Source organism: Sturnira hondurensis, unplaced genomic scaffold (assembly GCF_014824575.4).
Source record: "Sturnira hondurensis isolate 20B ecotype Veracruz unplaced genomic scaffold, ASM1482457v3 Scaffold0000256, whole genome shotgun sequence".
Classification (NCBI taxonomy): Eukaryota; Metazoa; Chordata; class Mammalia; order Chiroptera; family Phyllostomidae; genus Sturnira; species Sturnira hondurensis.
The window spans coordinates 1,307,684-1,322,736 of NW_028072887.1; the positions used below are offsets into that span (position 1 = coordinate 1,307,684).

The window sequence follows — 15,053 nt, forward strand, 5'->3', positions numbered from 1 at the left end:
CAGTTAGGGCTACTTTGAAAATCAGAGTAATGTTTTTAGTGAGACAGGAAATGAGGAGAGATTCCCTGTGGATTCCATGCCCAAGAGACTCTAAGTAGCTATTACACGTACTCCTGTCATAGAGAACCATTGTTTATTCTGGAAGGCAGTGAGAGAGTGTTTATCTGTGGCTTATGGAAGGGGTCTTTAACCAGATGTGTGACCCTGGGCAAGTCACTGATGTTTTAAGAGCCTGCTTCCTCTTTTTAAATAGAAGATTATAATACTACTTACTTCATAGGATTCTTGTAAGAATGACATGTGACTGAGTTTGTTAGAGCCTTGAGATTCATAAAGAGCCTTCTTTACAGTGAGTCGTCACTAACCCTGGCCTGCACGTACCTGCATCTGTGACCACCCAACCGAAATTGCCTGTAAACCTGACATTGCTGTTCCCTTGAATGCAGGCCTTCAAGAAACTCTTTATGTAGCTGTCCTTAGCATTTTTCTGGGGGATGAGGCTCAGCCAGACACCCTCTCCTACACAAGGACAGGCTCATCCACCAGAAGCACCTGGGCTGCTTTGAGAAGAGCAGTGCCGGGCACCATGCCGTCGGGGTTTGGAACTGCTGCTCTGGCCCCTCCCCTAGAGAGATGGCATTGGGCTCCTCACTGGGCCCCCCTTTTTTCAAAATTTTTAATTTTTTCTATTTTCTTTTAAAAAAAGATTTTATTTATCTTTAGAGGGTAAGGGAAGGAGAGAGAGAGAGAAATATCAATGTATGGTTGCCTCTTGTGCATCCCCTGCTGGGAACTGGCCTGCAACTCATGTGCCCTGAGAATCGAACCCCGGTTGTTTGCTTCACGGGCTCGCACTCAATTCACTGAGCTACACCAGCCAGGGCTGGGTTCCTTTCTAAAGGTGTGTTAGTGCCACATTTTAGAAATAGGAGGTGTGTTTGTTACTGCCTTGTTGAAGAGAGAAGACTCCCCTCTCTGGACCGTGAGATAGCTCACTGGGTCTCTGAAGGGGGCACATTAGGGGGACAGTTTCTGTATGGATGGAGAGCCAGGGAACACACCCTGGAGTCAGGTTGGTGACCTTGGGCAACAATGGGCTTGACCTCTTGGAATCTGAGTTCTTTTCTCTTCTATAAAAAAGCAGAAATGCTTGACTCCTACTCTGTGTAGCTGGCTAATTAGGAAAATTGAGAGAAAGGCCCAAGAATGTCATTCTGGACATTTACAGGTTCCATAAAGTACCTGATATCATTAACAGGCATAGACATGATCTTTTCTCAGATTCTGCTGCATAGAAAGTTTCTCAAAGCGCCAGGGACAGCCCCCACGCTCCCTCCGGAGCAGCACTCACCACTGGGCGTGAGTCGGAGTCAGAGCTGAAATCCACACTTAGATCCTAACCCAGGAGAGTGTTGGTGAGTGATACTGAGCACCTGAGCCGCCCTGTCGCTCTGTGATGGTCGGCAACTCCCTTTTGTGCCCTGGTGTAGCTGTCTGCAACCACCACGGTGGGAGGTCACATGTGAGCTTGGGCGCAGGCAAGTCCTCCACTGGGGTCAGGCGGTGGGAGTCAGTGGCGGAGATGTTTCGGGGTGGGAGGGTATCTTCTTATCTGACATCAGGGCACTTGTGGCCAGTATCTTTGAGTTCTGAGAATAGAAGTCACTGTACTGTGTATTTTAAAATAGCATTTAGTACCTTTGTAATGTGAGAGTAACGTGTGTGCTTATGTAAAGTTGAGAGCATGTGGAGATAAAGCTATCAAAAGCCCTGGGGCCTGTAGGCATGTCACTGGGGTGGGCATGCTTTCTCTTGCAGCATGAAAGGAAAAAAGTCCATAACGTAAGCAGCTGGTTGACTCACTATTTCAACACAGCCCAACACAAAACGTGCTGTCAGTAAAACACACGAGAGCAAAGCGGTCCAAGTCTGTCTTTGTGCCCTTGCACATAAAGACGAAGTACTCCATAACCCCAAACCCAGAAAAGAATTAAAAAAATAATAAAATACTTCTTACCCCAAACCCAGACAAATTTTGACACTTCATTCCGGGTCTTTTTTAAATGCAGAGAGATATGTGTGTGTGCTCATTTTTTAAAATTGGAGTATTTCATATACAGCTTTTAATTAATCTTTCTTATATTTCCTCATGCCATTAGATATATTTGGTGACCATATGCTTTTTCTTTCTCACCCACCCATTCAATAAATACTTATTGATCTCCTGATATTAGTAGGTAGTGGTGGTGACAAACAGAGATGACGAGACAGACCTGCTCTCTGCCTTCCTTGAGTTTCCAGTCTAGCAATTTGTTCTACATTATGAAGAAAGAGACGTAATGTAATTTAATCTTTTGTTTGGGTATTTGGGAAGTTTCCAGCTTTTATCTATAATAAATAACACTGTTCTCTTTTATAACTAACTTTGCTTTTAACATCTATGTACATAATGAATGGAGTGTATTTTGGTCATCACTGTAACTGCATTCTCTTTCTGTGAAAAGGTCACTTTAAAATTAATTTAAAAATACATAACCGATGAAACTTGACATGCCTGGCAGTTGACAGGAATGAGAGTTTGGGGTTAATCCTTTTTTCATTAGCACCTTCCTTTCTCATTAACGCCCTGTCTTTGCTGGTTTCTCTGGAGCCCAAAAGTGAAGCCGCTCTCTTGTTCACACTCGGCCCCTTGGGGAGCTGCCATGGTGAAGAGGCATTTTCATTAGAAGCAAGCACAGATGTAAATGATTTTTGGCAGTTCAGGTGGAAGTCCTTGCTCACTGCAACTCTGTGCTGGTGAATCACGGCAGCCGCACCTTCATCATAGTGCTCCACCATGGCTGTGCCTGAGTCCTCGGCGGCGTGTGGGCTGGTTCTGCAGATTCTCCGGGAGTGCCCAGAGGACAGGGCCGGGTAACTCGAACTCACGGGCGAGCCTGCAGGACAGCCGGCCGGAAAGCCTCTGTCTTAGAAACGTATCCCAGCGGAGGGGGCGGAACCAGCATGGGCCCGAAGCGCAGGCTTTCTCGATAATTTCTCAAATATTGACTTAATGGGCTGGGAAATCAGGGTTCACCACCCATTCTCACAGCTTTAGCAAATAGACCTTTACTATACTAATCTTTTCCACTAGCAAGACCCCTCTCCCCACTGAGATCCTGTCTCCTTGGGCTCCAGCTGGGGAGGAAAGTGTAGCAGCGGTGCCTCCTTGGCTGTCCTGCACCAGGACTCGAGGACTCAGAGGCGTCTTCCAGCCCTTAATCTAATGCTGCGAGAGAATGGAGATCTCACCCTTTCTAGCAAGATAGGAACCAAAGCTTACTTTCCCCAGAGGGACATTTTAAATGTTTTCAGATCTCATCTTTGTCATGTACAGCAACTTTTAGAGATGCAGAATTTTGTTAGTAATGTTGGGATTAATTTTTTATTGTTAAGGCTTTGAAACACAAATGAAATTTTAAAAGCCTGTTAGTAATTGAAAATTGTAATGCTGCTGAGGACACTCTTTACTGTTATAATAACTATAAAACACAGTGATAAATATAAAAAATACTAAACTGGAATTTGGGAGGATGTTTTCACCCTCATATTTATGAAACTCTATAGAAATTGTTCTTGGGTGTGTAGTCTTATTGGGTATATGCGTTAAGAGTAAAGATTAAGACTAAAACAAATAACACTTTGGCATCACTTTCAAATTGCAATAAAACTGTGACAGCTTCTAAATAAAACTGTTTATAGGTTTAACTGTAAAATACAAAGGTGAGAAATAATTTTATCACCTAGAAATGTGTGATTTATGTGGTCGCGTCGGTGGGAAGACTGCCCCCTCATTCGTGCCCCGTGCACCACACGCCTCCAAGCACTGTAGTGTGGGGACTCCGTGCCAGTCGGCGAGGGCCCAGAGATGGGCTGGGCACCATTTCGCCCTGTGTCATTGGTAGTATCTTTTCTTTCGTGTGGGACTGCCTTGAAATAGTGACTCAAAGAGACGCTTGAGTTGAAAGTGAACTTTTTCCTTTTCATGTAAGGGGAGGACAAATGCCTACCCAGCTGGCACACCTTAGAGAGTCCAAAGCTTTTGATAGTCTTGTATTTCATTCTCATTGTAAGGTGGAAGGGCAGGCTTAAAAATTATTTTTAGTGCTGGAGTTGCTTAAAAAACAGTGGCAACAGCAGTTGTTGCAGGTGGTTGCGGTGTGATTTAGCATGGCTGCAGGCCAGAGGGTAATCCCTGGTGAGTGTGTTTGGAAGCAGCAGAGCGGAGGTGCCTGCTGGCCGGCAGGTCCGTGGTGGTTCTTTAGAGGTGGTGTCCTGTGGTGGGTAGGAGCCTTCGGCGCTGGCACCAGGCTGTGGATATGAAGCCCAGGTCTGCAGTCACCTGGAGCAAATTTCTTAACCTCATCCTGCTCATGCTGTGCTTCATGGGTCTATAAAATGGGAGCACGGCCCACAGTACAGTCACCACACTGTCAGGACAGGATCAAATGAGTTCATCATGGAGGGGCTGAGGGTGGCAGCCGACAAGGTAGGTAGTGGTGGCGGTAGTGTGGCGGCAGTGGTTAGCAGTAGCATTGGGGTGGAAGGGACATCTGCCTTCATCAGATTCCCATACTTACACCATATCAGAGTCACAAAAGGTCAGTCACAGCCAGAGATAAGCCATCTTTATTGGTGGACTGTAATTTAAGAATTGAGGAAGAATATCTTCTTAATGCTGGTGTGACCACTTTGTGCCCTAACTAAGGTGTACACCGATGATAACTGTGGGCTGGGGACTCTGTCCAGTGGTCCCGGTGCCTGTTACCATCATACAAGGTTACCAACCCTGGATTGTCTATCTGTCCATCAGCTCTCTCGGGCAGGAAGGCTGACTTCCCTCACGGTACTGTCCTTGTAGCATGCTCCAGTGCCTCAGCAACGGAAGTCAACATCAGGCAAGTTCAGTGAGTGGCTTCTTGTGTTTCCATTCCCTACCCCAGAGTCGCTTTGTCAGAGTTCCCTCTTGATATCTCCACAGAGGAGCAAAGAGAAGAAAAGGGTTGAGAGAATGTGCCTCATTCAGTGGTTCTCAAATGGGAGATATTTTGTCCCCCCCTCCCCGGGACTCTGGCAATGTCTGGAGACATTTTTAATTTTTACAAAGGAGGAATTGCTACCATGATTTAGTGGTTAGAGCCCAGAGATGCTGCCAAACACCCTGCAATGCACAGGGCAGCCCCACAGACAACGAATTAATTATCTGGCCCATAGTGTCAATACAGTTGAAGTTGAGAAACCCTGAGTTAACCCAATTATAGGGCCAGGCTTCTGTGCCTGGCTAAGTAGTGGGTACCAGTTACATGCCATTTTACACAGGGACTCCCTGGCTGGCGATACAGGCAGAGGCTGGAGGTGGGGGAGCTCGCTGTCTTTTGTCAGAGGAGCGGTTTCTCTGTACTGAGTGCAGCCATCTCTCCATGCCCCCCGGGCCCCCATCTGCATGGCTGGCCTCTGGCAATCTTTAGAACACTGGAGGACCAGTCGGCGCCCTAGATTCAGTGTAAAAGCAGGGCTGGTGGCTGACTCCCGCTGACCATGCCAGCTAGTGATGTGCCTGGGACAGACTGTGAGTCATGCAGATGGCAGGGGTGGCGTGGGGGCGGGGGGACCTGCAGCCTTGCAGGAGAGCGATCTTGTGACTGGATAGGGCGATAAAGCTGTATCACCCAGGGGGACATTTCTTCAGGAAGGGCAGAAGCATATTCCAGAGGATAGTTTTATTTTTTATTTAAATATCTATAACAGGCAGTTATGTAGTACCTGTTATATACCAGGAAGTGTTTAAAATATTTTATACATGTTAACCCATTAGACCCTCATAACTGCCCCAGAGGCAGGCTTATTGTTATTTCTCTTTTACAGACAAGGAAACAGGAATGGGGAGCGATGGCTCAAACCTAGGGAGTTTGGCTCCAAAGTCTGGGCTCTTCACCACCCTGCTGTAGATGAAAGACACTGAGTTTCATCCTTGGTTTTCTTTTTCTGCCTTGGCTAGTGACTTCTGGCTGGGTCCAGGGAGGCTTCAGGGAACTAGGCAGACCTGAATCGAGTGTTCACTCTGATTTACCTCTGTAACCACAAACAAGTTACTTCAGGTCTGTGAACCTCAGTTTTCCCATCTGTAAAATGAAGTCATACCTACTCATGGAGAATGTGGACATGTCATGGGATTTTATATGTGTGTGTCTGTGTATTTATAAACCTTCTGGAAATGTTAGTTCTCTTCCACCCTTCTTTTCTGTAATCAGATTTTTGGCCTTGTTACTCCAGTGTCGTGGCCAGCTTGTCTTACTGCCCACTGGTGAGATACATACTGAAGAGCAAAAAATAGGCCTGGTCAGATATTTGTCAGAATTAATGAGTGGACAGACTGCTACCAACCTTCACATTGTGAAGAAGCCTGGTGTTTGGTGCCGGGCAGTGGTGGAGATGGTGAGATAATGCCAAACACATCAAACCAGACTTTCAGTACAGAGACGTGGGCTCTGCTTCTGTCTGTAGTTCTCAGTCAGCTCCAATGATGTTGTCTATAAACCACTGAGAACACAGACTTCTTTGTTAATTACGTATCTGTGCCTCTGTTGGGAAGAGTTTCTCCCTGGACTTGGTGGAATGGGGCAGTCCAAACGCCTCTCACTGAGGTTGGTTGGCTATGGCCCGGGTCCGTGAGTTAACCAGGTGTGTGTTTCTTTCTGGGCCGGATCAAAGTACCTGCCCTGAGCAGGTTTGCTCTGTTCCCAGCAGAATAGAAGGGAGCAGCTTCCTATTTGTCTCAGTTCAAGCCTTTACTATATCCTGCTACCCACACAGAGTGCTGCCCCCTGGCCCACTCCCAGTTCATAATGAGTCCGGATTCTGTCCACATGGATGACCATCCTGTTGTCCTTCTGCCTTTTCCATGCGCAAGTCAGTGTATCTTTCTTTGATTGCGAGTTTCCAGAGGAGAAGGGCTATTTCATCTCTTGTGTGTGTGTGCTGATACATGCGTGAGGATGATACATCTGGAAGGAAGTGTATGACTCCTTGATCCACAGCCACATGTGTAAGAAAGGGCGTCAACTCTCAGGGTGTAAGCACCGTGAGAGAACATCCCTGACATCTAGAACAGTGCCTGGTACACAGCAGTTGTCTGATAGATATTTCTTGAACAAACAAATGCCTCTGGTCTTTGCGTATTTTTCTAAATCTGATTTTAGTTAACTGAGTATAGCGTGCCTGGAAATGTGGAACTGTGACTTTTATTATTACTGTCTGTAACCAAGAGATATAATGACTGCAAAAAAACACGTGGGACATGCTGGAGCACAGGGCACTAAAAATAGTAACGAACTTGATCCAGAAGGTACTTTGGGACTTTGGGGTTGTCACTCTGTGCATCAGTGAAATTCGGCCAGTAAATTCACTGGCCGAATATAGCACGATGGTAGGTGCTATAAGGAGGAGGGATTTCTAAATAGAGTGCTCTGGTGGGATGCTGAGCAACAATGAGCATTCTCTATCAGGCCAGTAGCTAGAAATAATTTTATGTCATTTATGCTAAACCTGCATCACAGAACAGACCATGTTGTTTTGTACCTTCTGGCCTGGGGAACAGAATGGAGGGCAGACCTTCAGCAGTGACATGGGAGGGACTTGGTCATATCTGAGATACGCTTTGTTAGAACAGGTCTTAGGCAGTACCTTTTGACTGCTGCTCTTTGTTCTTAATGTCAGAGAGAGAAAGAGCATGTACATTAAATATACTGGGGCGAAAGAATTTTAAAACTATCTGCATTTTATTTTACAGATCTGAAGAAAACTCTGGCCGTATTGTTGGATAATATTTTGCAGCGCATTGGCAAGTTAGAGTCGAAGGTGGACACCCTGGTAATCAACGGCACAGGAGCGAACTCGACCAACTCCACCACAGCTGTTCCCAGCTTGGTAGCACTTGAGAAAATCAACGTGGCAGGTGAGAAGGGCAGCCCTGTAGCTTGGCATGGAGCCAAACCTTGATTTGAACTGGGAAAAGAAGAAAGAAGCACAGTGGCTCTTTTCAATAGGACGTAAATCCCATAAACTTGGTATGGCTCCTGTAAAGCTACATTTAAATTTATTTTTGAATAACAGATGTAAAATGCTTTTATAGTCTCATCATGGTGTGTGATATGTGGTGGTTTCTGTGACATATTTTACATAATGAGCTCCTGGAAGTCACTTTTAGTGAGAAGATTCTTAGCATGGATGAATGAAATATAGAGGTGATCTGGGGAGCTCACGCCAGTTAGAGGTTCTTCCTCCTCCCCATTTTCATCAGACAATTTCAAACGTTTGTTACATATGGCAGATTCTCTCCTCTCAGCCGCCGTGGCAGAACGTGCCTCCTGTGTGTATGTGGGAAACTCAGTTCCGGAAATGACATGTAGGACATAACCGCCCCGGCCTCTGGCCCCTCATGCTGCCACCAGGCATCTCATGGGGATTCATTTGGCCCCTTCTTGAGACTGCAATCTTGCATGAGAGAAGAGAAGTGGGTTAAATACAAAACCAAAATCATACACTGCATGTACTGTCCACAGCTCACAGGACCCCCCCCCATCTCACTGCCCTCAGGCTGGCCTCTGGGTCTTTGTGGTTGAGTCAGGGCTCTTGTTAGGGTGACCACTGTCCTTTCCTAGGGACTCAGGACAAAGCAAAGGGCTGGAGGGTTAGTGTTAGGTGCCCTGGGGGAGTGGTCGTGAATACTCATCCTGTACTCCTGGTGGGTGGTATCCAAACTGTAGTTAGTAGGTAAAGTAAGTGGCTACTTTTGAAATTTTTAAAATCTGGTTTAGCATGCACTTGTTGGCTTGCTTCTCTGTTCCCCTTTCACAGACTTACTTGGGAGCAATCCTTTTCCTTTCCCCCTCCAGTGTCAGGACATTTAATCATTTCACATTATGCAAGCTTGTTGTGTTACCTGTTTTTTGTGTTCTTTGCCCTTTCATAAGTTTCAAATTGCAGAATATACTTGTGATAATCCAAAGTAGCCAACCAAAGATTTTAAAAATAACTTTTAATTACAACACAGAGGCAGTGTCATCTAGGCCATAAATCCTGTCTCCCCTGCAGTTCCCAACAGCTTCTGTAATTAGACGAGAAAACCTCCCACTGTGTTGAGCTGCTTATTAATAAACAGAACCCATGCCTCTCCAGTCTCCACTCCTCCACCCCTTTCCCTGTAGGAAACGCTAATGAAAAGCTCCCATCTGATTTCACGGCAGCTCTGCATTTTCTTAATTTCGGAGGTGGAGCAGGGCGCTCTGCCACTAATGGTGTGGCTCCCATTGCCTCTGCCCTGTAGGAACCATGTAAATATGTCTGCTGTCATTCTTTTCCTTCATAAGGGATCGTCCTGCCCCTGGCTGTCCTGTTTGTGAGCCAGGCTCACAGGGAACCTTCTCTTTCTGGGCTCCATGTCCCAGGGTACAGAATGGTGGGGAGACCTTCAGCAGTGACAAAGGGGGGATTTGGTGGCTGCTTCTTTCAAATGAGGTCCAGCCCCATGTATTAAACTAGTTTACTCAGTTAACAAATGTCTCTGGAGCATATTCTCTAAGCCATTGGATCTGAGGTGGGTTCCTTTAGTTATATACCATCAGCCCTATGTGTTCACTAATATTTAAAGAACTAAGTATTTTGGTTTATTTTTTCCTTTGGGGGAAATGGGAGAAAAATTACATTATGCCTTTAATAATTAATCTCATCTTGATCCTTTGTAATTTTCATGTGTGTTATATACCCTTCATGCCTTCGAGATTTTTTACTGGCTGATAAGGAAAATAACACAGATTGTGATCACTCTAAGTGGCAGTCCGTGTGGAAGACTTATGGGAAGGTGAGCTTTGAAGGTAGGAAGGATTGAGGCATAGGACCCTCATAGAGGAGATATAGAGTAGGAATGGGTTGTGGCCCAGAAAGACACTTGGAGACTAACAAGTAACAACCATCCACTAATACCAGGTACTGTTCCTGACTCTTGGAGCCACCTGGTTTTATTTAATCCTCTCCACGTCTCTGAGAAGTGAGTGATCTCGCAAGTTTTAGTGAGCTGAAGTATTTGGGAGAGGGGGACCTTTGGTGCTGTAGCTCCCTGAGCTCAGCCTCAGACCTCCTGGCACCACCTGGAGAAGACACTGTGAGTCTGTGTTTGAAAGACATTGAGGGCACTGTCTTTGTTGCTTCTATTTGTGAATCATCGCAAATGGATGGGTCTGGGGAAATGTGCTATCATTTTCTTAGAGGTTCCTGAAGAACTGACGGTGTAGCCTGTTTAATAAGGAAGTTTTTTATGTCGGAGTGTCTAATCATTGGTTGACCTGTGTACTTTGAAAAAATAAAAAAGAATGGCAGCTTGTCCCCCAGTGTGTGTGCATGCTGTGCATCTCTTCCCTAGATACCCTGTTGGTCACAGTGGGTGTAGATGTGAAAAGGAGAGTGAAGGCACCCTCCCTTATTTCCCCCAGAGGTTGAAGGGTCCTTTGTATCTTTTACAGTGATCGATGTAAAGTTTTTGTTTGTCTTATCTATAGATTAGGGTGTGAAAAAGAAGAACAAGAACCTAAAGTTCTTAGACCTAGTTCGTTACCAGTCCCCCAGTGCTTTTGTGCCCTCTCGCTGATCTATGGCCGCACAGGCAGTCCTCACAGCCCCCTTGTCAAAGCAGGAATACTAGGTCTTGAGCTGTGAGAGAATTCGTTTTTATAGGGTCCCAGTCCTAGTCGAGTGAAGTTTTTCATTCTCACTTTCTACATTAAGACATTTGGTAATTGCTCAGAAATGTTCTCCCTGGTGTGTCTTTACTGCTTGCTCTGGTGTCTTATTGCTCATGATGTTTCTGATTGCTTACTGTTATGTCTTATTGCTTGTTGATATATCTTCTGGTTGGCTGTAAACTGCCTCTAAATTGGATACCACAGCAGTTGAAGCAGGGCTTCTTAAATTTATTTTCTTTTTGGGGACATTTGTGTGTATGAGTCTGTGTCCCCTTTCCCTTTCTGTTTAGCTGTGTTCTATGTGGCTTTTATCCAAAATGGTTTTTCCTTCCAAATTTATCACTCTTGGGCTTTTTTATTATGTGAAAGTGAATGTTCCTCTAGAGAAATTTAGGTGAAAATGAGCCTTATGAAGATCAAGAATTATATTGAACTACATTTTGAGCTCTATTTATTTTATTGAAGAGGATGGTGAATCAAAGGAATGGAAAAAAAAACAGATATTTAAAAATCCCTACCCTTCAATTAATCATCATTTCTATAGGTTTTCTCCCTGAAAGAACTTGTCTGTGCCTTTGTCAAAAAGTATCTACTTTCAGAATGATACCTTGTTTTGTATTTTTTTGAAAAAAACAATTTCTGCTTTTCTCCAGATTTGTGGTCTTAGATTATGAAGCAGAGCGAACAGTATTGGGTCTGTGGCTCTTTGCCATGTAACTAGCATGGGGGAAGGTAAAAAGTATGGATCTGTGATCATGAAAATGCCTGTCTCCTGACAATTGACAGCGCCCTCGTTTGTCCTTGTTTTGCCCATAGTGCCTGGTTCAAAGCTAACCTATTGAAGGTGCTCAATAAACCCTGCTCATGTGGTTGGGATGATGCTGGATGGGGAGAGCATTTGGTTTTACTGCTTCAAAGGTTAGCTTACAGTTTCTCTTCTCTATTTATGCTCATGGGGATTTGCATTGGAAGTAGTATTTGGTATCTCATTTCCCTTTTCTCAGATCTTAGCAGATACTGCACTGCCTAGGAAGCAGGACTTTCTTTCTGTTTGAAATGACTGAGCTCCCAGGTGATTCTGTTACCTGTGGAGCCTTCAGAGGAAGTGATAGTTACAACTCCAGATTGTAATATTTGGGGGGAAGGCCCCACATTGTACAGCTCTGTACTGTGGTGAGAGGAAAGGGAAGCATGGATGTGTGCATGGGTACATTTATTTATACTCTCAAAAAGCAATTCTTGTCATTCAACATCAGCTGAACAGGTTGGCCAGCATTGACAGTCTCTAAAAGGCACAGCATAATGCTAGCATCCCTTTGAGTTTTGACCACGTACAATTGCAAGAGAAGCATCACAAATCAAAGATGCAGGAATAATTCCAGTGGCTGTTTCCTGATGTTTAGTCCAAACTGCACATTATGCAATCTTGCATTTTGCAAACATCACTTGCAACAGGCAGTATGTTCTAGTATTTGGGTTTGAAGTGCAGTGTATTTGAACTTGGATGTTCTTCTTAGTAAAAAGAATCATAATTATTATTCTCACCATTTGAAATTGAAAATAAAAAATGTCCCTGCTCTGTTCTAGGACTTATGTTTAAAAGTACAGTCCCCCACTTTGTGCTGCTAATGGACTTTAAAATTAAGTTGCACCTGTACAACCCACATTGTCAGTTGTGTTAGACTGGCACCTGAAGAGTCCAAGTTCCCCTTACCCCTGCCGTGGTTCAGCAGGTGGCTTTTCCATTGGCCAGTCAGTGGCTCCCCAGATGCTGGTGAGAGACAGGAGAGAGATGAGAGCTGAGAGGTGCTTTCTTATTGATTGGAGCAAGAAACACACGTGTTCCTCCTGTCCTACCTGTCACTTTCTGTTTCATTCTTTGCAAGGACGGCAATAAATACTCAGTCACCTGTCAGAAACAGCTCTTTCACCAAAAGATGTATGTCCTTGTTTGTGTGGTTTTCACTTGGCGTGGTCATGGGCATTTTGACTTTTATTGTGGAGGGGAAGAACAGGAGAAGCAACAAGGGGGAAAAATACAGTTTAGGAGAATTCATGCTGACCTTTGAGCCTGTGTATTTATACCACTGAATCTCAAGACAATTTTGTCCCTGTAGGTGACACTTGGGAATGTCTGGTTGTCCCAACTGAGGAGATGCTGTTGACACCTGGTGGGTAGAGGCCAGGGATGCTGCTAAACATTCTGCAGTGCACAGGATGGCTCCACAACAGAGTACTGTCTAGCCCCGAATGTCAGTTGTGCTATAGCTGAGAAACCCAGGTCTTGTAACTTATTCTTGGAACCTGGGATTACCAGTTATATGATCAGTGCAGAAAGATGCCTGAGACGTTGAGATTTCCTGATAGGCCTGCTGAGACCTCAAGTCTCCTTCCCTCTTCCTTCCATGGCTGTTTGCAAGTCCCCAACACCAACCACTTTTAGCTTTACAACTGATCTTTGATATCTCTAAGTAAGGTTTTATAAGCTCCCAGGAGACTATTTGAGATCCTGACCTTAAGAATCTCTTTTTCCTAGACCCAGATCAGTAAAATTTTGGCAGTCTGTATTTTACTCCTGCTTATGTAGAAAGTAATTATTTTCAAGAAAGAGGCACTAATTCAGCAAAATGATGGTGAAGTAGTCAGAGAGAGTGGATTTAAATTACAAGAATATTTTAGAAGAAATTTCATTCTATTATTTTAAGCAGATTATATAATTATCAAGATTTGGGGAAGTAAATTACATAAGTTAAGGAAAATAAGACAGGTTCCTGGAGATCTGCTTTATAGCGTGGCGTGCCCTGCACAGTGTATCTGGAGCAGAACGGAAGATGGTGAGACTGCAAGGTAGGCTGGGAAATTTGTGAAGTGTTTTCAATGTAAACCTACTAAGGAGTTTCTATTTTGTTCTGTAGGCAGTGACAGCTGATGAGGGTTAAAGCAGGAACATGATTAGATGAAATCTGTATTTTCAGAGAAAAATGAATGGCCACGTGGAAGTGGGATGCTTTTGAAGGGGGTGATCCTGTAAGCCAGGTGAAAGAGGGTTAGTTGGCTCAGGAGGGAGAAGGCCTGCAGTTGGACATGTGCTTGAGTCCCAGGGGAAAGGGGCAGATCCGAGACCGTGTCAGGGTGGAGCTGACATGGTGAGGACGCTGGTGAACCATGGGAGAGGGCAAGGGAGGAGCTGTGCTAACAATTACCAAGGACACGGTTTCAAGGATGACTGGGTGATGCATATATTGAGGAAACAAACCAGCAGAGAGACAGGACTGTGGGAAGACAGAGCCATGTGTTAGTGTGGATTTAAGGAGTATAAATGCTTTGCTGTGAGCCATGTGGTTAGGAGTAACAGTTTAAAGGCCACTGGAACATGAGAGACAAGAAAAGGCCATGTTTGTTTAGCCAGGCTGCCCCGGTTCAAATCCTGGCTCCTCCATTTCCTACCTGTGTGACCTTGGGCATGTGTTTGAAACTTTCTATGGCTGAGTTTCCTTATCTGTAACATTGGGGAGGTAATAGTAGTACCCATCTTATGGGGTCGTTATGAGGATTAAATGAGGTACATGACTGGGGAAGGTGCCCAGTACAAAGTAAGTACTACCTGAGCATTTGTTAATTACAGCTTAAAAGCGGCACATTTGAAATACTGATCTAACAATTAAAATTGCCTTGACTGGTTTATTGGGATATTACCACTAATAATGAAAAATTAATAACTAGTATGTGTGCTTTATAAATTAGAAAATATTTCTCTCTATATTATTTCACTTGAGTGCTTTAAACTTGAAGAAATTTCCAAATTGACCTTTTCTGTCAATACTTAGAGACCTTTATTATCTATACTTAGAGGCTTAGTAAGAAATCCATGAGTCAGTAATCTCTTGGTTGCAAGAGGCAAAAGAACCCCTAGCTTTTATTGCCTTAAACAGAAAGAGAATTTTAGGGCTCATGTCACTGAAAAGTTTAAAAGATAATGCTGAGAGCAGCTCTGCTGGGTACAGACGTGGAAACTGTCCTGCCTTCTCTGTTGGCTTCATTATAGGCCACGTCTGCACAGCGGTGGCAGCCGTGGTCTCAGGAGACTGTTTCTGGCAGCATTCTCTGAGCAGGTTCTGACCCAGCTGGCTTGGGATGTGTCCTTATCCGTGATCCAGTCACTGTGCCTGGGACCTCCTGGTGGGCTGAGCCTGGTTCAGGAAGGCTACCCCTGATATTAGGAGGGTCCCTAAAGAGACTCCAGGCAAGCAGATAAAATAGATAAGACTTTTAGAGACC

The 15,053-nt window shown here is 44.6% G+C and overlaps 1 protein-coding gene across 5 annotated transcripts in view; it reads left to right on the forward strand.

Moving 5' to 3' along the window:
- The window catches only part of MGAT5 (alpha-1,6-mannosylglycoprotein 6-beta-N-acetylglucosaminyltransferase), a 358,323-nt gene that overhangs the window by 146,587 nt on the left and 196,683 nt on the right, over nt 1-15,053 (forward strand). For all 5 annotated transcript variants that reach the window (XM_037068662.1, XM_037068737.1, XM_037068872.1 and 2 more), the window contains one exon: nt 7,829-7,993. In XM_037068662.1, the coding sequence (XP_036924557.1) occupies nt 7,829-7,993 (165 nt within the window). The remainder of the gene's footprint in view (nt 1-7,828; nt 7,994-15,053) is intronic.